At 44.7% G+C, this 23,565-nt stretch overlaps 1 protein-coding gene across 3 annotated transcripts in view; it reads right to left on the reverse strand.

Annotated features, from left to right (window-relative positions):
* The window catches only part of GPAT2 (glycerol-3-phosphate acyltransferase 2, mitochondrial), a 139,366-nt gene extending 122,635 nt beyond the window's left edge, over positions 1–16,731 (reverse strand). For 2 of the 3 annotated variants that reach the window (XM_081960974.1, XM_081960971.1), the window contains exon 1: positions 16,546–16,731. In XM_081960974.1, coding sequence (XP_081817100.1) covers positions 16,546–16,593 — 48 coding nt within the window. In that variant the 5' untranslated portion in view covers positions 16,594–16,731. The remainder of the gene's footprint in view (positions 1–16,545) is intronic. The other variant, XM_081960970.1, reaches the window with a different exon arrangement.
* Between the last annotated feature and the right edge of the window lie 6,834 nt (positions 16,732–23,565).

Here is a 23,565-nt window from a genome sequence, read left to right on the forward strand (position 1 = left end):
TCTATCCCTTTTTCCTTCCCTTCTTCCTCCCTCTCTCCCTCTTTCTTTCCTCTGAGGGCCACGCTCCCTTTGCAAACTTTTCTCTTTCTCTCCTTTTCTTTCTCCTTCTCCCTTTTCTATCCCTTTTTCCTTCCCTTCTTCCTCCCTCTCTCCCTGTTTCTTTCCTCTGAGGGCCGCGCTCCCTTTGCAAAGTTTTCTCTTTCTCTACTTTTCTTTCTCCTTCCCTCTTTTCTATCCCTTTTTCCTTCCCTTCTTCCTCCCTCTTTCCCTCTTTCTTTCCTCTGAGGGCCGCGCTCCCTTTGCAAAGTTTTCTCTTTCTCTCCTTTTGTTTCTCCTTCCCTCTTTTCTATCTCTTTTTCCTTCCCTTCTTCCTCCTTCTCCCCCTGCCTTTGTAAACCTTTCTCTTTATCTTCTTTTCTTTCTCCTTCTCTTTTCTATCCCTTTTTCCTTCCCTTCTTCCTCCCTCTCTCCCTCTTTCTTTCCTCTGAGGGCCACGCTCCCGTTGCAGTTTTCTCTTTCTCTCCTTTTCTTTCCCCTTCTCTCTTTTCTATCCCTTTTTCTTTCCCTTCTTCCTCCCTCTCTCCCTCTTTCTTTCCTCTGAGGGCTACGCTCCCTTTGCAAAGTTTTCTCTTAATCTCCTTTTCTTTCTCCTTCTCTCTTTTCTATCCCTTTTTCCTTCCCTTCTTCCTCCCTCTCTCCGTCTTTCTTTCCTCTGAGGGCCACGCTCCTTTTGCAGTTTTCTCTTTCTCTCCTTTTCTTTCTCCTTCTCTCTTTTCTATCCCTTTTTCCTTCCCTTCTTCCTCCCTCTCTCCCTCTTTCTTTCCTCTGAGGGCCACGCTCCCTTTGCAAAGTTTTCTCTTTCTCTCCTTTTCTTTCCCCTTCTCTCTTTTCTATCCCTTTTTCCTTCCCTTCTTCCTCCCTCTCTCCCTCTTTCTTTCCTCTGAGGGCCACGCTCCCTTTGCAAAGTTTTCTCTTTCTCTCCTTTTCTTTCTCCTTCTCTCTTTTCTATCCCTTTTCCCTTCCCTTCTTCCTCCCTCTCTCCCTCTTTCTTTCCTCTGAGGGCCGCGCTCCCTTTGCAAAGTTTTCTCTTTCTCTCCTTTTCTTTCTCCTTCCCTCTTTTCTATCCCTTTTTCCTTCCCTTCTTCCTCCCTCTTTCCCTCTTTCTTTCCTCTGAGGGCCACGCTCCCTTTGCAAAGTTTTCTCTTTCTCTCCTTTTCTTTCTCCTTCCCTCTTTTCTATCTCTTTTTCCTTCCCTTCTTCCTCCTTCTCCCCCTGTCTTTGCAAACCTTTCTCTTTATCTTCTTTTCTTTCTCCTTCTCTTTTCTATCCCTTTTTCCTTCCCTTCTTCCTCCCTCTCTCCCTCTTTCTTTCCTCTGAGGGCCACGCTCCCTTTGCAGTTTTCTCTTTCTCTCCTTTTCTTTCCCCTTCTCTCTTTTCTATCCCTTTTTCCTTCCCTTCTTCCTCCCTCTCTCCCTCTTTCTTTCCTCTGAGGGCCACGCTCCCTTTGCAAAGTTTTCTCTTTCTCTCCTTTTCTTTCTCCTTCTCTCTTTTCTATCCCTTTTTCCTTCCCTTCTTCCTCCCTCTCTCCCTCTTTCTTTCCTCTGAGGGCCACGCTCCCTTTGCAAAGTTTTCTCTTTCTCTCTTTTCTTTCTCCTCTCTTTTCTATCCCTTTTTCCTTCCCTTCTTCCTCCCTCTCTCCCTCTTTCTTTCCTCTGAGGGCCACACTCCCTTTGCAGTTTTCTCTTTCTCTCCTTTTCTTTCCCCTTCTCTCTTTTCTATCCCTTTTTCCTTCCCTTCTTCCTCCCTCTCTCCCTCTTTCTTTCCTCTGAGGGCCACGCTCCCTTTGCAAACTTTTCTCTTTCTCTCCTTTTCTTTCTCCTTCTCCCTTTTCTATCCCTTTTTCCTTCCCTTCTTCCTCCCTCTCTCCCTGTTTCTTTCCTCTGAGGGCCGCGCTCCCTTTGCAAAGTTTTCTCTTTCTCTACTTTTCTTTCTCCTTCCCTCTTTTCTATCCCTTTTTCCTTCCCTTCTTCCTCCCTCTTTCCCTCTTTCTTTCCTCTGAGGGCCGCGCTCCCTTTGCAAAGTTTTCTCTTTCTCTCCTTTTGTTTCTCCTTCCCTCTTTTCTATCTCTTTTTCCTTCCCTTCTTCCTCCTTCTCCCCCTGCCTTTGTAAACCTTTCTCTTTATCTTCTTTTCTTTCTCCTTCTCTTTTCTATCCCTTTTTCCTTCCCTTCTTCCTCCCTCTCTCCCTCTTTCTTTCCTCTGAGGGCCACGCTCCCGTTGCAGTTTTCTCTTTCTCTCCTTTTCTTTCCCCTTCTCTCTTTTCTATCCCTTTTTCTTTCCCTTCTTCCTCCCTCTCTCCCTCTTTCTTTCCTCTGAGGGCTACGCTCCCTTTGCAAAGTTTTCTCTTAATCTCCTTTTCTTTCTCCTTCTCTCTTTTCTATCCCTTTTTCCTTCCCTTCTTCCTCCCTCTCTCCGTCTTTCTTTCCTCTGAGGGCCACGCTCCTTTTGCAGTTTTCTCTTTCTCTCCTTTTCTTTCTCCTTCTCTCTTTTCTATCCCTTTTTCCTTCCCTTCTTCCTCCCTCTCTCCCTCTTTCTTTCCTCTGAGGGCCACGCTCCCTTTGCAAAGTTTTCTCTTTCTCTCCTTTTCTTTCCCCTTCTCTCTTTTCTATCCCTTTTTCCTTCCCTTCTTCCTCCCTCTCTCCCTCTTTCTTTCCTCTGAGGGCCACGCTCCCTTTGCAAACTTTTCTCTTTCTCTCCTTTTCTTTCTCCTTCTCTCTTTTCTATCCCTTTTCCCTTCCCTTCTTCCTCCCTCTCTCCCTCTTTCTTTCCTCTGAGGGCCGCGCTCCCTTTGCAAAGTTTTCTCTTTCTCTCCTTTTCTTTCTCCTTCCCTCTTTTCTATCCCTTTTTCCTTCCCTTCTTCCTCCCTCTTTCCCTCTTTCTTTCCTCTGAGGGCCACGCTCCCTTTGCAAAGTTTTCTCTTTCTCTCCTTTTCTTTCTCCTTCCCTCTTTTCTATCTCTTTTTCCTTCCCTTCTTCCTCCTTCTCCCCCTGTCTTTGCAAACCTTTCTCTTTATCTTCTTTTCTTTCTCCTTCTCTTTTCTATCCCTTTTTCCTTCCCTTCTTCCTCCCTCTCTCCCTCTTTCTTTCCTCTGAGGGCCACGCTCCCTTTGCAGTTTTCTCTTTCTCTCCTTTTCTTTCCCCTTCTCTCTTTTCTATCCCTTTTTCCTTCCCTTCTTCCTCCCTCTCTCCCTCTTTCTTTCCTCTGAGGGCCACGCTCCCTTTGCAAAGTTTTCTCTTTCTCTCCTTTTCTTTCTCCTTCTCTCTTTTCTATCCCTTTTTCCTTCCCTTCTTCCTCCCTCTCTCCCTCTTTCTTTCCTCTGAGGGCCACGCTCCCTTTGCAAAGTTTTCTTTTTCTCTCCTTTTCTTTCTCCTCCACTCTTTTCTATTCCTTTTTCCTTCCTTTCTTCCTCTCTCTTTCCCTCTTTCTTTCCTCTGAGGGCCACGCTCCCTTTGCAAAGTTTTCTCTTTCTCTCCTTTTCTTTCTCCTTCTCTCTTTTCTATCCCTTTTTCCTTCCCTTCTTCCTCCCTCTCTCCCTCTTTCTTTCCTCTGAGGGCCACGCTCCCTTTGCAAACTTTTCTCTTTCTCTCCTTTTCTTTCTCCTTCTCCCTTTTCTATCCCTTTTTCCTTCCCTTCTTCCTCCCTCTCTCCCTGTTTCTTTCCTCTGAGGGCCGCGCTCCCTTTGCAAAGTTTTCTCTTTCTCTACTTTTCTTTCTCCTTCCCTCTTTTCTATCCCTTTTTCCTTCCCTTCTTCCTCCCTCTTTCCCTCTTTCTTTCCTCTGAGGGCCGCGCTCCCTTTGCAAAGTTTTCTCTTTCTCTCCTTTTGTTTCTCCTTCCCTCTTTTCTATCTCTTTTTCCTTCCCTTCTTCCTCCTTCTCCCCCTGCCTTTGTAAACCTTTCTCTTTATCTTCTTTTCTTTCTCCTTCTCTTTTCTATCCCTTTTTCCTTCCCTTCTTCCTCCCTCTCTCCCTCTTTCTTTCCTCTGAGGGCCACGCTCCCTTTGCAGTTTTCTCTTTCTCTCCTTTTCTTTCCCCTTCTCTCTTTTCTATCCCTTTTTCCTTCCCTTCTTCCTCCCTCTCTCCCTCTTTCTTTCCTCTGAGGGCCACGCTCCCTTTGCAAAGTTTTCTCTTTCTCTCCTTTTCTTTCTCCTTCTCTCTTTTCTATCCCTTTTTCCTTCCCTTCTTCCTCCCTCTCTCCCTCTTTCTTTCCTCTGAGGGCCACGCTCCCTTTGCAAAGTTTTCTCTTTCTCTCCTTTTCTTTCTCCTTCTCTCTTTTCTATTCCTTTTTCCTTCCTTTCTTCCTCCCTCTTTCCCTCTTTCTTTCCTCTGAGGGCCGCGCTCCCTTTGCAAAGTTTTCTCTTTCTCTCCTTTTGTTTCTCCTTCCCTCTTTTCTATCTCTTTTTCCTTCCCTTCTTCCTCCTTCTCCCCCTGCCTTTGCAAACCTTTCTCTTTATCTTCTTTTCTTTCTCCTTCTCTTTTCTATCCCTTTTTCCTTCCCTTCTTCCTCCCTCTCTCCCTCTTTCTTTCCTCTGAGGGCCACGCTCCCTTTGCAGTTTTCTCTTTCTCTCCTTTTCTTTCCCCTTCTCTCTTTTCTATCCCTTTTTCCTTCCCTTCTTCCTCCCTCTCTCCCTCTTTCTTTCCTCTGAGGGCCACGCTCCCTTTGCAAAGTTTTCTCTTTCTCTCCTTTTCTTTCTCCTTCTCTCTTTTCTATCCCTTTTTCCTTCCCTTCTTCCTCCCTCTCTCCCTCTTTCTTTCCTCTGAGGGCCACGCTCCCTTTGCAAAGTTTTCTCTTTCTCTCCTTTTCTTTCTCCTTCTCTCTTTTCTATTCCTTTTTCCTTCCTTTCTTCCTCCCTCTTTCCCTCTTTCTTTCCTCTGAGGGCCACGCTCCCTTTGCAAACTTTTCTCTTTCTCTCCTTTTCTTTCTCCTTCTCTCTTTTCTATCGATTTTTCCTTCCCTTCTTCCTCCCTCTCTCCCTCTTTCTTTCCTCTGAGAGCCACGCTCCCTTTGCAAAGTTTTCTCTTTCTCTCCTTTTCTTTCCCCTTCTCTCTTTTCTATCCCTTTTTCCTTCCCTTCTTCCTCCCTCTCTCCCTCTTTCTTTCCTCTGAGGGCCACGTTCCCTTTGCAGTTTTCTCTTTCTCTCCTTTTCTTTCTCCTTCTCTCTTTTCTATCCCTTTTTCCTTCCCTTCTTCCTCCCTCTCTCCCTCTTTCTTTCCTCTGAGGGCCACGCTCCCTTTGCAAAGGTTTCTCTTTCTCTCCTTTTCTTTCTCCTTCTCTCTTTTCTATCCCTTTTTCCTTCCCTTCTTCCTCGCTCTTTCCCTCTTTCTTTCCTCTGAGGGCCACGCTCCCTTTGCAAAGTTTTCTCTTTCTCTCCTTTTCTTTCCCCTTCTCTCTTTTCTATCCCTTTTTCCTTCCCTTCTTCCTCCCTCTCTCCCTCTTTCTTTCCTCTGAGGGCCACGCTCCCTTTGCAAAGTTTTCTCTTTCTCTCTTTTCTTTCTCCTCTCTTTTCTATCCCTTTTTCCTTCCCTTCTTCCTCCCTCTCTCCCTCTTTCTTTCCTCTGAGGGCCACACTCCCTTTGCAGTTTTCTCTTTCTTTCCTTTTCTTTCTCCTTCTCTCTTTTCTATCCCTTTTTCCTTCCCTTCTTCCTCCCTCTCTCCCTCTTTCTTTCCTCTGAGGGCCACGCTCTCTTTGCAAACTTTTCTCTTTCTCTCCTTTTCTTTCCCCTTCTCTCTTTTCTATCCCTTTTTCCTTCCCTTCTTCCTCCCTCTCTCCCTCTTTCTTTCCTCTGAGGGCCACGCTCCCTTTGCAAACTTTTCTCTTTCTCTCCTTTTCTTTCTCCTTCTCCCTTTTCTATCCCTTTTTCCTTCCCTTCTTCCTCCCTCTCTCCCTGTTTCTTTCCTCTGAGGGCCGCGCTCCCTTTGCAAAGTTTTCTCTTTCTCTACTTTTCTTTCTCCTTCCCTCTTTTCTATCCCTTTTTCCTTCCCTTCTTCCTCCCTCTTTCCCTCTTTCTTTCCTCTGAGGGCCGCGCTCCCTTTGCAAAGTTTTCTCTTTCTCTCCTTTTGTTTCTCCTTCCTTCTTTTCTATCTCTTTTTCCTTCCCTTCTTCCTCCTTCTCCCCCTGCCTTTGTAAACCTTTCTCTTTATCTTCTTTTCTTTCTCCTTCTCTTTTCTATCCCTTTTTCCTTCCCTTCTTCCTCCCTCTCTCCCTCTTTCTTTCCTCTGAGGGCCACGCTCCCTTTGCAGTTTTCTCTTTCTCTCCTTTTCTTTCCCCTTCTCTCTTTTCTATCCCTTTTTCTTTCCCTTCTTCCTCCCTCTCTCCCTCTTTCTTTCCTCTGAGGGCTACGCTCCATTTGGAAAGTTTTCTCTTAATCTCCTTTTCTTTCTCCTTCTCTCTTTTCTATCCCTTTTTCCTTCCCTTCTTCCTCCCTCTCTCCGTCTTTCTTTCCTCTGAGGGCCACGCTCCTTTTGCAGTTTTCTCTTTCTCTCCTTTTCTTTCTCCTTCTCTCTTTTCTATCCCTTTTTCCTTCCCTTCTTCCTCCCTCTCTCCCTCTTTCTTTCCTCTGAGGGCCACGCTCCCTTTGCAAAGTTTTCTCTTTCTCTCCTTTTCTTTCCCCTTCTCTCTTTTCTATCCCTTTTTCCTTCCCTTCTTCCTCCCTCTCTCCCTCTTTCTTTCCTTTGAGGGCCACGCTCCCTTTGCAAACTTTTCTCTTTCTCTCCTTTTCTTTCTCCTTCTCTCTTTTCTATCCCTTTTCCCTTCCCTTCTTCCTCCCTCTCTCCCTCTTTCTTTCCTCTGAGGGCCGCGCTCCCTTTGCAAAGTTTTCTCTTTCTCTCCTTTTCTTTCTCCTTCCCTCTTTTCTATCCCTTTTTCCTTCCCTTCTTCCTCCCTCTTTCCCTCTTTCTTTCCTCTGAGGGCCGCGCTCCCTTTGCAAAGTTTTCTCTTTCTCTCCTTTTGTTTCTCCTTCCCTCTTTTCTATCTCTTTTTCCTTCCCTTCTTCCTCCTTCTCCCCCTGCCTTTGTAAACCTTTCTCTTTATCTTCTTTTCTTTCTCCTTCTCTTTTCTATCCCTTTTTCCTTCCCTTCTTCCTCCCTCTCTCCCTCTTTCTTTCCTCTGAGGGCCACGCTCCCTTTGCAGTTTTCTCTTTCTCTCCTTTTCTTTCCCCTTCTCTCTTTTCTATCCCTTTTTCTTTCCCTTCTTCCTCCCTCTCTCCCTCTTTCTTTCCTCTGAGGGCTACGCTCCCTTTGCAAAGTTTTCTCTTAATCTCCTTTTCTTTCTCCTTCTCTCTTTTCTATCCCTTTTTCCTTCCCTTCTTCCTCCCTCTCTCCGTCTTTCTTTCCTCTGAGGGCCACGCTCCTTTTGCAGTTTTCTCTTTCTCTCCTTTTCTTTCTCCTTCTCTCTTTTCTATCCCTTTTTCCTTCCCTTCTTCCTCCCTCTCTCCCTCTTTCTTTCCTCTGAGGGCCACGCTCCCTTTGCAAAGTTTTCTCTTTCTCTCCTTTTCTTTCCCCTTCTCTCTTTTCTATCCCTTTTTCCTTCCCTTCTTCCTCCCTCTCTCCCTCTTTCTTTCCTCTGAGGGCCACGCTCCCTTTGCAAACTTTTCTCTTTCTCTCCTTTTCTTTCTCCTTCTCTCTTTTCTATCCCTTTTCCCTTCCCTTCTTCCTCCCTCTCTCCCTCTTTCTTTCCTCTGAGGGCCGCGCTCCCTTTGCAAAGTTTTCTCTTTCTCTCCTTTTCTTTCTCCTTCCCTCTTTTCTATCCCTTTTTCCTTCCCTTCTTCCTCCCTCTTTCCCTCTTTCTTTCCTCTGAGGGCCACGCTCCCTTTGCAAAGTTTTCTCTTTCTCTCCTTTTCTTTCTCCTTCCCTCTTTTCTATCTCTTTTTCCTTCCCTTCTTCCTCCTTCTCCCCCTGTCTTTGCAAACCTTTCTCTTTATCTTCTTTTCTTTCTCCTTCTCTTTTCTATCCCTTTTTCCTTCCCTTCTTCCTCCCTCTCTCCCTCTTTCTTTCCTCTGAGGGCCACGCTCCCTTTGCAGTTTTCTCTTTCTCTCCTTTTCTTTCCCCTTCTCTCTTTTCTATCCCTTTTTCCTTCCCTTCTTCCTCCCTCTCTCCCTCTTTCTTTCCTCTGAGGGCCACGCTCCCTTTGCAAAGTTTTCTCTTTCTCTCCTTTTCTTTCTCCTTCTCTCTTTTCTATCCCTTTTTCCTTCCCTTCTTCCTCCCTCTCTCCCTCTTTCTTTCCTCTGAGGGCCATGCTCCCTTTGCAAAGTTTTCTTTTTCTCTCCTTTTCTTTCTCCTCCACTCTTTTCTATTCCTTTTTCCTTCCTTTCTTCCTCTCTCTTTCCCTCTTTCTTTCCTCTGAGGGCCACGCTCCCTTTGCAAAGTTTTCTCTTTCTCTCCTTTTCTTTCTCCTTCTCTCTTTTCTATCCCTTTTTCCTTCCCTTCTTCCTCCCTCTTTCCCTCTTTCTTTCCTCTGAGGGCCACGCTCCCTTTGCAAAGTTTTCTCTTTCTCTCCTTTTCTTTCCCCTTCTCTCTTTTCTATCCCTTTTTCCTTCCCTTCTTCCTCCCTCTCTCCCTCTTTCTTTCCTCTGAGGGCCACGCTCCCTTTGCAAAGTTTTCTCTTTCTCTCCTTTTCTTTCCCCTTCTCTCTTTTCTATCCCTTTTTCCTTCCCTTCTTCCTCCCTCTCTCCTTCTTTCTTTCCTCTGAGGCCCGCGCTCCCTTTGCAAACTTTTCTCTTTCTCTCCTTTTCTTTCTCCTTCTCTCTTTTCTATCCCTTTTTCCTTCCCTTCTTCCTCCCTCTCTCCCTCTTTCTTTCCTCTGAGGGCCACGCTCCCTTTGCAAAGTTTTCTCTTTCTCTCTTTTCTTTCTCCTTCTCTCTTTTCTATCCCTTTTTCCTTCCCTTCTTCCTCCCTCTTTCCCCCTTTCTTTCCTCTGAGGGCCACACTCCCTTTGCAAAGTTTTCTCTTTCTCTCCTTTTCTTTCCCCTTCTCTCTTTTCTATCCCTTTTTCCTTCCCTTCTTCCTCCCTCTCTCCCTCTTTCTTTCCTCTGAGGGCCACGCTCTCTTTGCAAAGTTTTCTCTTTCTCCCCTTTTCTTTCCCCTTCTCTCTTTTCTATCCCTTTTTCCTTCCCTTCTTCCTCCCTCTCTCCCTCTTTCTTTCCTCTGAGGGCCACGCTCCCTTTGCAGTTTTCTCTTTCTTTCCTTTTCTTTCTCCTTCTCTCTTTTCTATCCCTTTTTCCTTCCCTTCTTCCTCCCTCTCTCCCTCTTTCTTTCCTCTGAGGGCCACGCTCCCTTTGCAAAGTTTTCTTTTTCTCTCCTTTTCTTTCTCCTCCACTCTTTTCTATTCCTTTTTCCTTCCTTTCTTCCTCTCTCTTTCCCTCTTTCTTTCCTCTGAGGGCCACGCTCCCTTTGCAAAGTTTTCTCTTTCTCTCCTTTTCTTTCTCCTTCTCTCTTTTCTATCCCTTTTTCCTTCCCTTCTTCCTCCCTCTTTCCCTCTTTCTTTCCTCTGAGGGCCACGCTCCCTTTGCAAAGTTTTCTCTTTCTCTCCTTTTCTTTCCCCTTCTCTCTTTTCTATCCCTTTTTCCTTCCCTTCTTCCTCCCTCTCTCCCTCTTTCTTTCCTCTGAGGGCCACGCTCCCTTTGCAAAGTTTTCTCTTTCTCTCCTTTTCTTTCCCCTTCTCTCTTTTCTATCCCTTTTTCCTTCCCTTCTTCCTCCCTCTCTCCCTCTTTCTTTCCTCTGAGGGCCACGCTCCCTTTGCAAAGTTTTCTCTTTCTCTCCTTTTCTTTCCCCTTCTCTCTTTTCTATCCCTTTTTCCTTCCCTTCTTCCTCCCTCTCTCCCTCTTTCTTTCCTCTGAGGCCCGCGCTCCCTTTGCAAACTTTTCTCTTTCTCTCCTTTTCTTTCTCCTTCTCTCTTTTCTATCCCTTTTTCCTTCCCTTCTTCCTCCCTCTCTCCCTCTTTTTTTCCTCTGAGGGCCACGCTCCCTTTGCAAAGTTTTCTCTTTCTCTCTTTTCTTTCTCCTCTCTTTTCTATCCCTTTTTCCTTCCCTTCTTCCTCCCTCTTTCCCCCTTTCTTTCCTCTGAGGGCCACACTCCCTTTGCAAAGTTTTCTCTTTCTCTCCTTTTCTTTCCCCTTCTCTCTTTTCTATCCCTTTTTCCTTCCCTTCTTCCTCCCTCTTTCCCTCTTTCTTTCCTCTGAGGGCCACGCTCTCTTTGCAAAGTTTTCTCTTTCTCTCCTTTTCTTTCCCCTTCTCTCTTTTCTATCCCTTTTTCCTTCCCTTCTTCCTCCCTCTTTCCCTCTTTCTTTCCTCTGAGGGCCACGCTCTCTTTGCAAAGTTTTCTCTTTCTCCCCTTTTCTTTCCCCTTCTCTCTTTTCTATCCCTTTTTCCTTCCCTTCTTCCTCCCTCTCTCCCTCTTTCTTTCCTCTGAGGGCCACACTCCCTTTGCAGTTTTCTCTTTCTTTCCTTTTCTTTCCCCTTCTCTCTTTTCTATCCCTTTTTCCTTCCCTTCTTCCTCCCTCTTTCCCTCTTTCTTTCCTCTGAGGGCCACGCTCCCTTTGCAAAGTTTTCTCTTTCTCTCCTTTTCTTTCCCTTTCTCTCTTTTCTATCCCTTTTTCCTTCCCTTCTTCCTCCCTCTCTCCCTCTTTCTTTCCTCTGAGGGCCACGCTCCCTTTGCAAAGTTTTCTCTTTCTCTCCTTTTCTTTCCCCTTCTCTCTTTTCTATCCCTTTTTCCTTCCCTTCTTCCTCCCTCTCTCCCTCTTTCTTTTCTCTGAGGCCCACGCTCCCTTTGCAAACTTTTCTCTTTCTCTCTTTTCTTTCTCCTTCTCTCTTTTCTATCCCTTTTTCCTTCCCTTCTTCCTCCCTCTTTTCCCCTTTCTTTCCTCTGAGGGCCACACTCCCTTTGCAAAGTTTTCTCTTTCTCTCCTTTTTTTTCCCCTTCTCTCTTTTCTATCCCTTTTTCCTTCCCTTCTTCCTCCCTCTCTCCCTCTTTCTTTCCTCTGAGGGCCACGCTCTCTTTGCAAAGTTTTCTCTTTCTCTCCTTTTCTTTCCCCTTCTCTCTTTTCTATCCCTTTTTCCTTCCCTTCTTCCTCCCTCTCTCCCTCTTTCTTTCCTCTGAGGGCCACACTTCCTTTGCAGTTTTCTCTTTCTTTCCTTTTCTTTCTCCTTGTCTCTTTTCTATCCCTTTTTCCTTCCCTTCTTCCTCCCTCTCTCCCTCTTTCTTTCCTCTGAGGGCCACGCTCTCTTTGCAAACTTTTCTCTTTCTCTCCTTTTCTTTCTCCTTCTCTCTTTTCTATCCCTTTTCCCTTCCCTTCTTCCTCCCTCTCTCCCTCTTTCTTTCCTCTGAGGGCCGCGCTCCCTTTGCAAAGTTTTCTCTTTCTCTCCTTTTCTTTCTCCTTCCCTCTTTTCTATCCCTTTTTCCTTCCCTTCTTCCTCCCTCTTTCCCTCTTTCTTTCCTCTGAGGGCCACGCTCCCTTTGCAAAGTTTTCTCTTTCTCTCCTTTTCTTTCTCCTTCCCTCTTTTCTATCTCTTTTTCCTTCCCTTCTTCCTCCTTCTCCCCCTGTCTTTGCAAACCTTTCTCTTTATCTTCTTTTCTTTCTCCTTCTCTTTTCTATCCCTTTTTCCTTCCCTTCTTCCTCCCTCTCTCCCTCTTTCTTTCCTCTGAGGGCCACGCTCCCTTTGCAGTTTTCTCTTTCTCTCCTTTTCTTTCCCCTTCTCTCTTTTCTATCCCTTTTTCCTTCCCTTCTTCCTCCCTCTCTCCCTCTTTCTTTCCTCTGAGGGCCACGCTCCCTTTGCAAAGTTTTCTTTTTCTCTCCTTTTCTTTCTCCTTCTCTCTTTTCTATCCCTTTTTCCTTCCCTTCTTCCTCCCTCTCTCCCTCTTTCTTTCCTCTGAGGGCCACGCTCCCTTTGCAAAGTTTTCTTTTTCTCTCCTTTTCTTTCTCCTCCACTCTTTTCTATTCCTTTTTCCTTCCTTTCTTCCTCTCTCTTTCCCTCTTTCTTTCCTCTGAGGGCCACGCTCCCTTTGCAAAGTTTTCTCTTTCTCTCCTTTTCTTTCTCCTTCTCTCTTTTCTATCCCTTTTTCCTTCCCTTCTTCCTCCCTCTTTCCCTCTTTCTTTCCTCTGAGGGCCACGCTCCCTTTGCAAAGTTTTCTCTTTCTCTCTTTTTCTTTCCCCTTCTCTCTTTTCTATCCCTTTTTCCTTCCCTTCTTCCTCCCTCTCTCCCTCTTTCTTTCCTCTGAGGGCCACGCTCCCTTTGCAAAGTTTTCTCTTTCTCTCCTTTTCTTTCCCCTTCTCTCTTTTCTATCCCTTTTTCCTTCCCTTCTTCCTCCCTCTCTCCTTCTTTCTTTCCTCTGAGGCCCGCGCTCCCTTTGCAAACTTTTCTCTTTCTCTCCTTTTCTTTCTCCTTCTCTCTTTTCTATCCCTTTTTCCTTCCCTTCTTCCTCCCTCTCTCCCTCTTTCTTTCCTCTGAGGGCCACGCTCCCTTTGCAAAGTTTTCTCTTTCTCTCTTTTCTTTCTCCTTCTCTCTTTTCTATCCCTTTTTCCTTCCCTTCTTCCTCCCTCTTTCCCCCTTTCTTTCCTCTGAGGGCCACACTCCCTTTGCAAAGTTTTCTCTTTCTCTCCTTTTCTTTCCCCTTCTCTCTTTTCTATCCCTTTTTCCTTCCCTTCTTCCTCCCTCTCTCCCTCTTTCTTTTCTCTGAGGCCCACGCTCCCTTTGCAAACTTTTCTCTTTCTCTCTTTTCTTTCTCCTTCTCTCTTTTCTATCCCTTTTTCCTTCCCTTCTTCCTCCCTCTTTTCCCCTTTCTTTCCTCTGAGGGCCACACTCCCTTTGCAAAGTTTTCTCTTTCTCTCCTTTTTTTTCCCCTTCTCTCTTTTCTATCCCTTTTTCCTTCCCTTCTTCCTCCCTCTCTCCCTCTTTCTTTCCTCTGAGGCCCGCGCTCCCTTTGCAAACTTTTCTCTTTCTCTCCTTTTCTTTCTCCTTCTCTCTTTTCTATCCCTTTTTCCTTCCCTTCTTCCTCCCTCTCTCCCTCTTTTTTTCCTCTGAGGGCCACGCTCCCTTTGCAAAGTTTTCTCTTTCTCTCTTTTCTTTCTCCTCTCTTTTCTATCCCTTTTTCCTTCCCTTCTTCCTCCCTCTTTCCCCCTTTCTTTCCTCTGAGGGCCACACTCCCTTTGCAAAGTTTTCTCTTTCTCTCCTTTTCTTTCCCCTTCTCTCTTTTCTATCCCTTTTTCCTTCCCTTCTTCCTCCCTCTTTCCCTCTTTCTTTCCTCTGAGGGCCACGCTCTCTTTGCAAAGTTTTCTCTTTCTCTCCTTTTCTTTCCCCTTCTCTCTTTTCTATCCCTTTTTCCTTCCCTTCTTCCTCCCTCTTTCCCTCTTTCTTTCCTCTGAGGGCCACGCTCTCTTTGCAAAGTTTTCTCTTTCTCCCCTTTTCTTTCCCCTTCTCTCTTTTCTATCCCTTTTTCCTTCCCTTCTTCCTCCCTCTCTCCCTCTTTCTTTCCTCTGAGGGCCACACTCCCTTTGCAGTTTTCTCTTTCTTTCCTTTTCTTTCCCCTTCTCTCTTTTCTATCCCTTTTTCCTTCCCTTCTTCCTCCCTCTTTCCCTCTTTCTTTCCTCTGAGGGCCACGCTCCCTTTGCAAAGTTTTCTCTTTCTCTCCTTTTCTTTCCCTTTCTCTCTTTTCTATCCCTTTTTCCTTCCCTTCTTCCTCCCTCTCTCCCTCTTTCTTTCCTCTGAGGGCCACGCTCCCTTTGCAAAGTTTTCTCTTTCTCTCCTTTTCTTTCCCCTTCTCTCTTTTCTATCCCTTTTTCCTTCCCTTCTTCCTCCCTCTCTCCCTCTTTCTTTTCTCTGAGGCCCACGCTCCCTTTGCAAACTTTTCTCTTTCTCTCTTTTCTTTCTCCTTCTCTCTTTTCTATCCCTTTTTCCTTCCCTTCTTCCTCCCTCTTTTCCCCTTTCTTTCCTCTGAGGGCCACACTCCCTTTGCAAAGTTTTCTCTTTCTCTCCTTTTTTTCCCCTTCTCTCTTTTCTATCCCTTTTTCCTTCCCTTCTTCCTCCCTCTCTCCCTCTTTCTTTCCTCTGAGGGCCACGCTCTCTTTGCAAAGTTTTCTCTTTCTCTCCTTTTCTTTCCCCTTCTCTCTTTTCTATCCCTTTTTCCTTCCCTTCTTCCTCCCTCTCTCCCTCTTTCTTTCCTCTGAGGGCCACACTTCCTTTGCAGTTTTCTCTTTCTTTCCTTTTCTTTCTCCTTGTCTCTTTTCTATCCCTTTTTCCTTCCCTTCTTCCTCCCTCTCTCCCTCTTTCTTTCCTCTGAGGGCCACGCTCTCTTTGCAAACTTTTCTCTTTCTCTCCTTTTCTTTCTCCTTCCCTCTTTTCTATCCCTTTTTCCTTCCCTTCTTCCTCCCTCTTTCCCTCTTTCTTTCCTCTGAGGGCCGCGCTCCCTTTGCAAAGTTTTCTCTTTCTCTCCTTTTCTTTCCCCTTCTCTCTTTTCTATCCCTTTTTCCTTCCCTTCTTCCTCCCTCTTTCCCTCTTTCTTTTCTCTGAGGGCCGCGCTCCCTTTGCAAAGTTTTCTCTTTCTCTCCTTTTCTTTCTCCTTCCCTCTTTTCTATCTCTTTTTCCTTCCCTTCTTCCTCCTTCTCCCCCTGCCTTTGCAAACTTTTCTCTTTCTCTCCTTGTCTTTCTCCTTCCTCCCCTCTCTTTTATCACTTTTTCCTTCCCTTGTTCCTTCCCCCCCCTCTCTCTTTCTTTCCTCGGAGGCCTTTGCAAACTTTTCTTCTCCTCTCCTTCTCTTTACTTTCTCTCTCCTTCCTTGTTTTCTATCAGTTTTCCTTTCCTTCCCTTCCATTCCTCCCTCTCTTTCAGGATGGGTGTTGGGGCCGGGGGCCCTATGGGACTGGCCAGGGTCTCGTTCAAATCAGCTTCACTTCCTCCATTTTCCCTCCTTCCCAGCCCCTCCTAATATGAAAGTAACCCCAATACGAAAGACTGGGTACTGCAATAATCAAAGTGGCCACTAGGGGGCGGTAAAGAACAAGGGTTCAAGAACTTTGGCTTTTTCTACAGGCCAAACTTGTACCTTAACCACCATTGGTTAAATGCAGAGAGTACTTGATTTAACGACCATTCGTTTAGTGACTGAAGTTACAAAGGCACTGAAAAGAGTGAGCTGGGACTTTTTTTCACACTTCACAGCCCTTGTAGCATCCCCTCCCCGTGGCCACGTGATCAACATTCAAACTCTTCGCAACTGGCGTGGACTTATGACGGTCACAGTGTCCTGGGGTGATGCAATCTGCTTTGGTGACCTTCTGACAGGATCTTCAAACAGGATCTCCTGCTCGAGCAGGGGGCTGGACTAGAAGACCTCCAAGGTTCCTTCCAGCTCAATTCCTACCAGCAAAGTCAATAGGGAAGCCTGAGCATTGGGATAGGAGACCGCCAGATCATCTCGGGACAGGAGGTGACCAGAGGAAGTGGGAAGAAATATCTCCAAATGAAAAGACAAGCCATTCCTAGGGTTTCTCGTGGCCAATCAACCCTAGGAATGTGGACGTGTCATTGGGTGAAACTCAACTTGAGATCGACGCCATTCACTCCTCTGCTACCCCAGAGGGCCTGATTGATGAGAGATGCAGCCCAGGAACCAGGAGACTGGGAGTTCTAGTCCCACTTTGGGCACAAAGCTGGCTGGGTGCCCTTCAACCATAGAATCATAGGGCTGGAAGGGAATGTGGAGGACTTCTAGCTGAACCTCTTATTTGGAGGGCTTGTCCAAGTACTTGCCAGACGTCAACACTGACTTGAAGGCGAGGAGGAGGAGGAGGAGGAGGAGGAGGAGGAGGAGGAGGAGGAGGAGGAGGACGACCTCTGAGGAGTCTTTGGTGCTCTTTGAGTTTGGTTGTTTTTTTGCAAATGTTTCACTATCCAAACTATGTAACATCATCAGTGCAAGAAGGGACTGGGGTTAGTAGGTGGGGAGGAGGGAGGAGGAGGAAGGAGGAGGAGGAGGAGGAGAAGAAGAAGAAGAAGAAAAGAAGAAGAAGAAGAAGAAGAAGAAAAGGATAAAAATTCCAAAGAAAATAATACAGCATAAAAGTTTCTTGGACTGAATTGCACAGGTGAGCTTTAGCATATCCTCAACGGAGGTTGATTTTTAAAAGCGGAAACGAAACGCAGAAAGAAAAAAGACAGCGGCACTAATGAATGAAGATCCCTTGTAAAACGCTTGCAGCTGCCACAGCTAGCAGCTAGCATGTTTTAATCCCCTCTGAGGTGGCGTAGAGCAACCTTTCCCATCCTGCCCCCAGATACACCAACCACCATTGATCCTCCCGTGCCTTCTTAGCTATTCATACTTTCCCCAAAGAACAGCCAACCACAACATTTGGGAACACAACACTTGCCAGCTGACACACCTAAGTGAACATACGCCTTCTCTTTTTTATTTGCAGCCTCGTTCCTAATAAATATTCGGGGCTCCTGTGCAAATATTGATTAACCCTCCTAGCATTTATGGGTTCTACCGCCATACATACTTTTGCAGGATCGATTCCTATCGACTGTGAGGGTCCTAAGGCTTGCATTCATTTTCTTGCCCCAAAGGAAATGACATACGGCATTAAATACGTTTTCATCCGTTTGATTTTCAGCTGGGATTTCTGAATAAGCCCACAATAATAATAATGCCTTCAATTTTCTTTCTTTTTTTCTTCCTTTTAACTTTAGGGGTTGGCATTGAGATGTAATTCTAAAAATGTAACCTCTGTATATTTGATAGTCTCCTTAGCACAAGTCTATTAAAAGCACATTCGGGTATTGATTTTAAGATCATGGAAATTCCTTTTTCTAGTTTGTTTTTCACGAGGGAGCCAAGCAAACGTCTGTGTTAACCGTACACAACACGATCGCTGGAATTGTGCCACAGTTGATCTAAGACATCTGCATCGGTTTATTTATTTATTTTATTATAGTTTGCTTATATTCTGATGAAGTTTTAACTGTGTAGTCAGACTCGGAAGGGAGGCGAGAAATTTATTTATTTATTTTATTTATTTGATTTGATTTCTAGACCGCCCCCTCTCCCCAAAGGGACTCGGGGCGGTGTACAGGTACCAAATTAAAAACCCTACAAATAGTAATAAATAGAATTAAAATCGGATTAAACTTTAAACCCCTATACAAATTTATAAAAATTAAACCTTAGCCTTAAGACCAACCCATGGAATTTAAAAATACAGACTGAGGTGGGAGAGCTGAAATTAGGCCAGGCCGGCTAGATTAAATAGGTGGGTTTTGAGCTTCTTACGGAAGGAGTGGAGGTCCGTGGTTGTTCTAATATCAGGGGGAAGGTCATTCCAGAGGGTCAGCCCATCACAGAGAAGGCCCTTCCCCTGGGCGCCGCCCGCTGTCACAGCCTAGTGGACGGCACCTGGAGGAGTCCCTCTCTGTGTGAGCGGATCGGCCGAAGGGATGTGTGGGGCAGGATACGATCCCGCAAATAGCTGGGTCCTGTGCCATGGAGCGCTTTGGAGATGATAATCAGCACCTTGAGAAAGGAGAATATTTGTAGCTTAGGGTTGAAAGGATGAGTCTTTGGTGCTTTCTGAGCTTGGTGGCTTTCTTTCCTTTCCCAAACTAGGTAACATCATCAGGGCTAGAAGGGAGTGTGGTTTGAGGAGTGGAGGAGGGAGAGGAAGAAGAGGAGGAGGAGGAGGAAGGCAGGAGAAGGAATGAAGGGGAAGGAGGAGGAGGAGGAAGAGAAGGACTGTGGGGTTGTGTTACCCAAATTAGGTTTTCTTTTCTCTTTTCTACTGATTTTCTTTTAAATGTTTCATGACCAAACTAGGTAGGGTCATCAGAACTCTGATGAAGTTATCTAGCTGGATAATGAAACGTCTGCAAGAAAACAACTAACTTCAGAGAAGAGAAAAGGCCCCACAGTTCTTCTTCTATTTCTCCTTCTCTTTCTTCCCCTTCATTCCTTCTCCTGCCTTCCTCCTCCTCTTCTTCCTCCTTCTCCTCAAACAATCATCTTCATGCTAGCTAACATCATCAGGCCAGAACGGAGTGCGGTTTGCGGAGAGAGGGAGGAGGAAGAGGAGGAGGTGGTAGTGGAGATGGAGGAGGAGGAGGAAGGCAGGAGAAGGTCCTTGTGCTCTCTGAGCTTGGTTGTTTTCTTGCAGACGTTTCATTACCCAACTAGGTAACTTTATCAGTGCTAGAAGGGAGTTAGGTTTGCTGGGAGGAGGAGGAGGAGGTGGTGGTGGTGGAGATGGAGTAGTAGTAGTAGTGTAGGTCCTTGGTGCTCTCTGAACTTGGTTGTTTTCTTGCAGACATTTCATTACCCAACTAGGTAACATCATCAGTGCTAGAAGGGAGTTAGGTTTGCTGGGAGGAGGAGGAGGAGGAGGAGGAGGAGGAGGAGGAGGAGGAGGAGGAGGAGGAGGAGACGACAGAGCACTGGTGATGCTACCTAGTTGGGTAATGAAACGTTTAAAAGAAAATCGCCAAGCAAAAAGAGCACCAAGGAAAGAAAGCATTGAAAATTGGAACTCCTTGTGGGTTTTGATGCCAATTGTAACCGATGAGCCTTGAGTCCATTTTAATCTCCAGAGAGTTTAATGGGAGAGACTAAAGGAACTTGGTTTTTGAGAAACGATGAAGAAATTCTCATGGTGAATTAGAAACAGTGAAGTACAGGCAGCCAGTCCTTGACTTACGACCACAGTTAGGTCCACCATTTACGTTACTAAGTGAAAAATTTGTTCGGTGAATTTTGTCCCAGTTTAGGACATACGTTAAGTGAGTCGTTGCAGGCGTTAAGCTTAGTGACACGGTTGTTAAGTGAATCTGGCTTCCCCATTGACTTTGCTTGGCAAAAGGTCGCAAAAATCACATGACCCAGGGACACGGCAGCCGTCATAAATATGAATCAGCTGCCAAGTGTCTGAATTTCGATCACGTGGGGTTGCTGCAATAAGTCACTTTTTTCAGTGACATTATAACTGCGAACAGCCAAACTGTTGTACATCGAGGACTATATAACTCATACATATACTGATACAAAGAATATTAAAAACTAAGATTCAACTGAAACCAGAACTTTTCTTATTAGGATGAATGTACATATAATTAGAAAAGAGCCACAGAAGACTATTTTTATATACGATCCTTGCTGTGAAGCTGCCATAGCCATAAAAATAGAAAAGGTTTGAAGAAAAGAATATAAATAAATGGATTCACATCTGTTTGGCAGCAGTTACAAATGCATTTTTCTTTGACTTCTCTTTCTAAGTCCCAAAGGTGCTTTTTTTTCAGGAGGCAACTGGACTTTCTGGTTTTTCTTTGAAGACGTCTCGCTTCTCATGCAAGAAGCTTCTTCAGTTCTGACTGGATGGTGGGGAATGGAAGGACTGATATTCCTTGCAGACAGCTGGTCATTTGCATCCTTTGAGAGAGTCCATTGAGGCCACTTGGAGGTTTCTCTGTGTCCTCAGTTGTCCCAAAACTGCTTTCTCAGGAGGCAACTGGACTTTCGGGTTTTTGTTTGAAGACATTTTGCTTCTCATCCCAGAAGCTTCTTCAGCTCTGACTGGATGGTGGGGAATGGAAGGATTGATGCTCCTGGTCATTTGCATCCTTTTATAGAATCGTTGAGGCTACTGTGTCCTCACAGACAGACCTCCAAGTAATGCAAATGGTTCCTGTAGTCTGCAATTTTTTCCTCTGGAAATCCATTCCCACACCATTCCAAGGGTGTCCATCTCACATTGGATAGCTAGAAGTGCTTCAAGGACCCTCTAAAAGGATGCAAATGACCAGCTGTCTGCAAGGAGTATAAATCCTTCCATTTCCTACCATCCAGTCAGAGCTGAAGAAGCTTCTTGGAGGAGAAGCAAAACATCTTCAAAAGAAAAACCAGGAAGTCCAGTTGCCTCTTGAAAAAAACAGCAACTTTGGGACAACCAGGGCCTGGATGATGGAGAATCTCCATAGACCAGGGGTGTCCAAACTTGGCAACTTTAAGACTTGTGGACTTCAACTCCCAGAATTCCCCAGGAATTCTGGGAGTTGAAGTCCACAAGTCTTAAAGTTGCCAAGTTTGGACACCCCTGCCATAGACATTCTCTTTCTAAGGTTACATCATAATTTCCTTCTTCCATAAGATACCCCAAATCACAACTTCATTTTTTTCTTTTTTTCAGCAAAAAACAAAATAAAATAAAAATCCAAAAGAATGGAATGATTTTGCTGATCTTTTTCTAATCAGAGATGCCAATTTTGATATCTCTGCTAATCCTGTCATCTTCACCAGCCATTTGCGCCTTGCAATGTACATTGCCTGCCACCACAGATTTCTGCCGTATTTGTTCTTGTCAAATCCTTGCGTAAATTTAATAATCCCTGAATTGTTTTCAATATATTTGCAAACCGTGTTTGCCAAGATGTAATACAAACCCTTATTATGTAGCCATCCTTCTCAGGGGATTGAAATGCTAATAAACACTGCAAATTGGCAGAGGCAGAAAAAAGGGGAAAGTTAGAAACTAAATGCAGTAGGATTTTTTTAAAGTCTTTTTTTCTGTCTCTCGCTGCCCTTTATTTTGCTGTTTTTGTTTTAACATGCACAAAGCTTTAATAAGAAGTAGAGACCTTAACATTTTGCATACAGCGTAAGGGAGAAACCTTTGTTATGAAACCAATCCAGGGGTGGGTTCCTTCCACTTCTAACCTCTTCTATAGAAGAGGTTCCAGAAATCTACCGTGCTGTTTAGAACCGGTTCCAGCTCCCTCCCCCTGCCCATCCGCACATCATCAAGATGAAGAGCGAGAGGAGGAATTCTGGGAGTTGAAGTCCGCAAGTCTTAAAGCTGACAAGTTTGAACATCCTTGGTGTTTTTTTTTCTAAAGAGTTAGGGGTGCAAGGGTCTTGTAACTTGACAGCTTTAAGACTTGTACACTTCAATGCCAGAGTTCCTGAGCCAACATGACTGGAGGAGGAATTCTGGGAGTTGAAGTCCACAAGTCTTAAAGCTGTCAAGTTTGAACACCCCTGGGTTTTTTTTCCCTAAAGGGTTAGGGGTGCAAGGGTCTTGTAACTTGACAGCTTTAAGACTTGCATACTTACAAGTTGGCCATGCCCACTCAGTCACATGACTACCAAGCCACTCCCACTCGATCACATGGCTGGCAATCCACTCCCACAAAGCAGGCCACACCTACAGAAGAGGTTCTAAAATTTTTTGAAACCCATCACTGAACCAATCATTCAATTTATTTTGCAGTTATTTATTACAGAATAAACATAAAAATAAAATAAAGAGGGTTGTGAAAATATCTACAGACCCCTCACATCCTGGACATTAATTGTTTCAACTGCTACCCTCAAAACGACGCTATAGGGCACTACACACCAAGACAACTAGACCCAAGAACAGTTTTTCCCAAAACACCATCACTCTGCTAAACAAATAATTCCCACAACACTCTCAAACTATTCACATAGGCTGTATTACTATTAATCTTCTCATCGTTCCTGTTATCTATCTCTTCCCACTTATGACTATAACCTTGTTGCTTGTATCTCTACGATTTATATTGTTCTGTTTGTTTCCTAGTATGATTTGTTTGCTTATTAGTAACCTATGACTCTCTCTAAGTGTTGCACCTTATGATTCCTGATGAATGTACTTCTTTCCTCTCTTTTTTCTTTGTTCCCCTTTTACACTGAGAGGATATGCACCAGAAACAAATTCCTTGTGTGTCCAATCACACTTAAAGAATTCTATTCTATTCTATTCTATTCTATTCTATTCTATTCTATTCTATTCTATTCTATTCTACTCTATTCTTCATTCCAATATTCTATTCTATTCTGTTCTGTTCTGTTCTATTCTATTCTTCATTCCGATATTCTATTCTGTTCTGTCCTGTGCTATCCTATCCTATCCTATCCTTCATTCCAATATTCTATTCTATTCTTTTTCATTCCATTCCATTCCATTCTTTCTTCATTCCAACATTCTGTTCTGTTCTGTTCTATTCTGAATCCTATTCTATTCTTCATTCCAATATTATATTATATTCTGTCCTGTCCTGTCCTATCTTATCCTATCCTACCCTACTTGCCCCTCCCCTCACAGCCACTCCTCACTTCCTCACCCGAGCTCCTTAGGGAGCTCCTAGAATAGAATAGAATAGAATAGCAGAGTTGGAAGGGACCTTGGAGGTCTTCTAGTCCAACCCCCTGCTTAGGCAGGAAACCCTACACCACTTCAGACAAATGGTTAGGCAACATCTTCTTAAAAACTTCCAGTATTGTAGAATTCACAACTTCTGGAGGCAAATTGTTTTACTGATGAATTGTTCTCAGTGTCAGGAAGTTTCTCTTTAATTCCAGGTTGCTTCTCTCTAGTTTCCACCCATTGTTTCTTGTCCTGCCCTGAGGTGCTTTGGGAGTAGTTTGACTCCCTCTTCTTTGTGGCAACATTTGAGATATCAGAACACTGCTTTCATGTCTTCCCTAGTCCTTCTTTTCATCAAACTAGCTACTCCCAATTCCTGCAACCATTCTTCATATTTTTAGCCTCCAGTTCCCTAATCCTCTTTGTTGATCTTCTCTGCACTCTTTCTGGTGTCTCCACATCTTTTTTTACATCATGGCAACCAAAACTGAATGCAATATTCTAAGTGTGGCCTTACCAAGTCCTTATAATGTGGTATTAACACTTCACGTGATCTTGATTCCATCCCTCTGTTTAGGCAACATAGGATTGCATTGGCTTTTTTTGGCAGCTGCTGCACACGGCTGGCTCCTATTTCAATGGTTGTCCACTAGGACGCCAAGATCCCTCTCACAGTGACTACTATTGAGCCAGGTACCACATATACTGTACCTGTGCATTTTGTTTTTTCTTGCCTAGAATAGAATAACAGAGTTGTAAGGGACCTTGGAGGTCTTCTAGTCCAACCCCCTGCTTAGGCAGGAAACCCTATACCATTTCAGACAATTGATTATCCAATCTCTTCTTTAAAACTTCCAGTGTTGGAGCATTGCCACCTGTTGCTTCTTGTCCTGCCTTCAGGTGCTTTGGAGAATAATTTGACCCTCTCCTCATTGTGGCAGTCCCTGAGAACACTGCTATCCTGTCCCTCTTACTACTTCTTTTCATCAAACTAGGCATACGCAGTTCCAGCAACAGTTCTTCATATGTATTAGGCCAAGGGGGTTGGCCAAGGAGCTAATTCTGCAATAATCAATAACTCCAGGAATGGAGGACACGAAGATTAGCATCCCAGACCCATTTCCTTTTGATGTCAACAGAAGCTATATCGACTTGAGCAAATGTTATATCAAACTCTACAGTCAATCAACGTCACCCAGCAAACGTTTGAAAGATAAAAATTCCCCTTCTGAAAAACCTTGGAATAAATAGCAACTTTGCTCAGAGGCCTTTTAAATTGTCAATAGCATCTTAGCTGTTGGGTTTTGTTTGCAACATTTCCCTTTAAGGAGAAAAGTGAGTTGTCTTTAAAGAGTCTTCAATTAAAACCAA

This window comes from Natrix helvetica (genome assembly GCF_964273705.1).
Source record: "Natrix helvetica genome assembly, chromosome: 8".
Lineage (NCBI taxonomy): Eukaryota > Metazoa > Chordata > Lepidosauria > Squamata > Natricidae > Natrix > Natrix helvetica.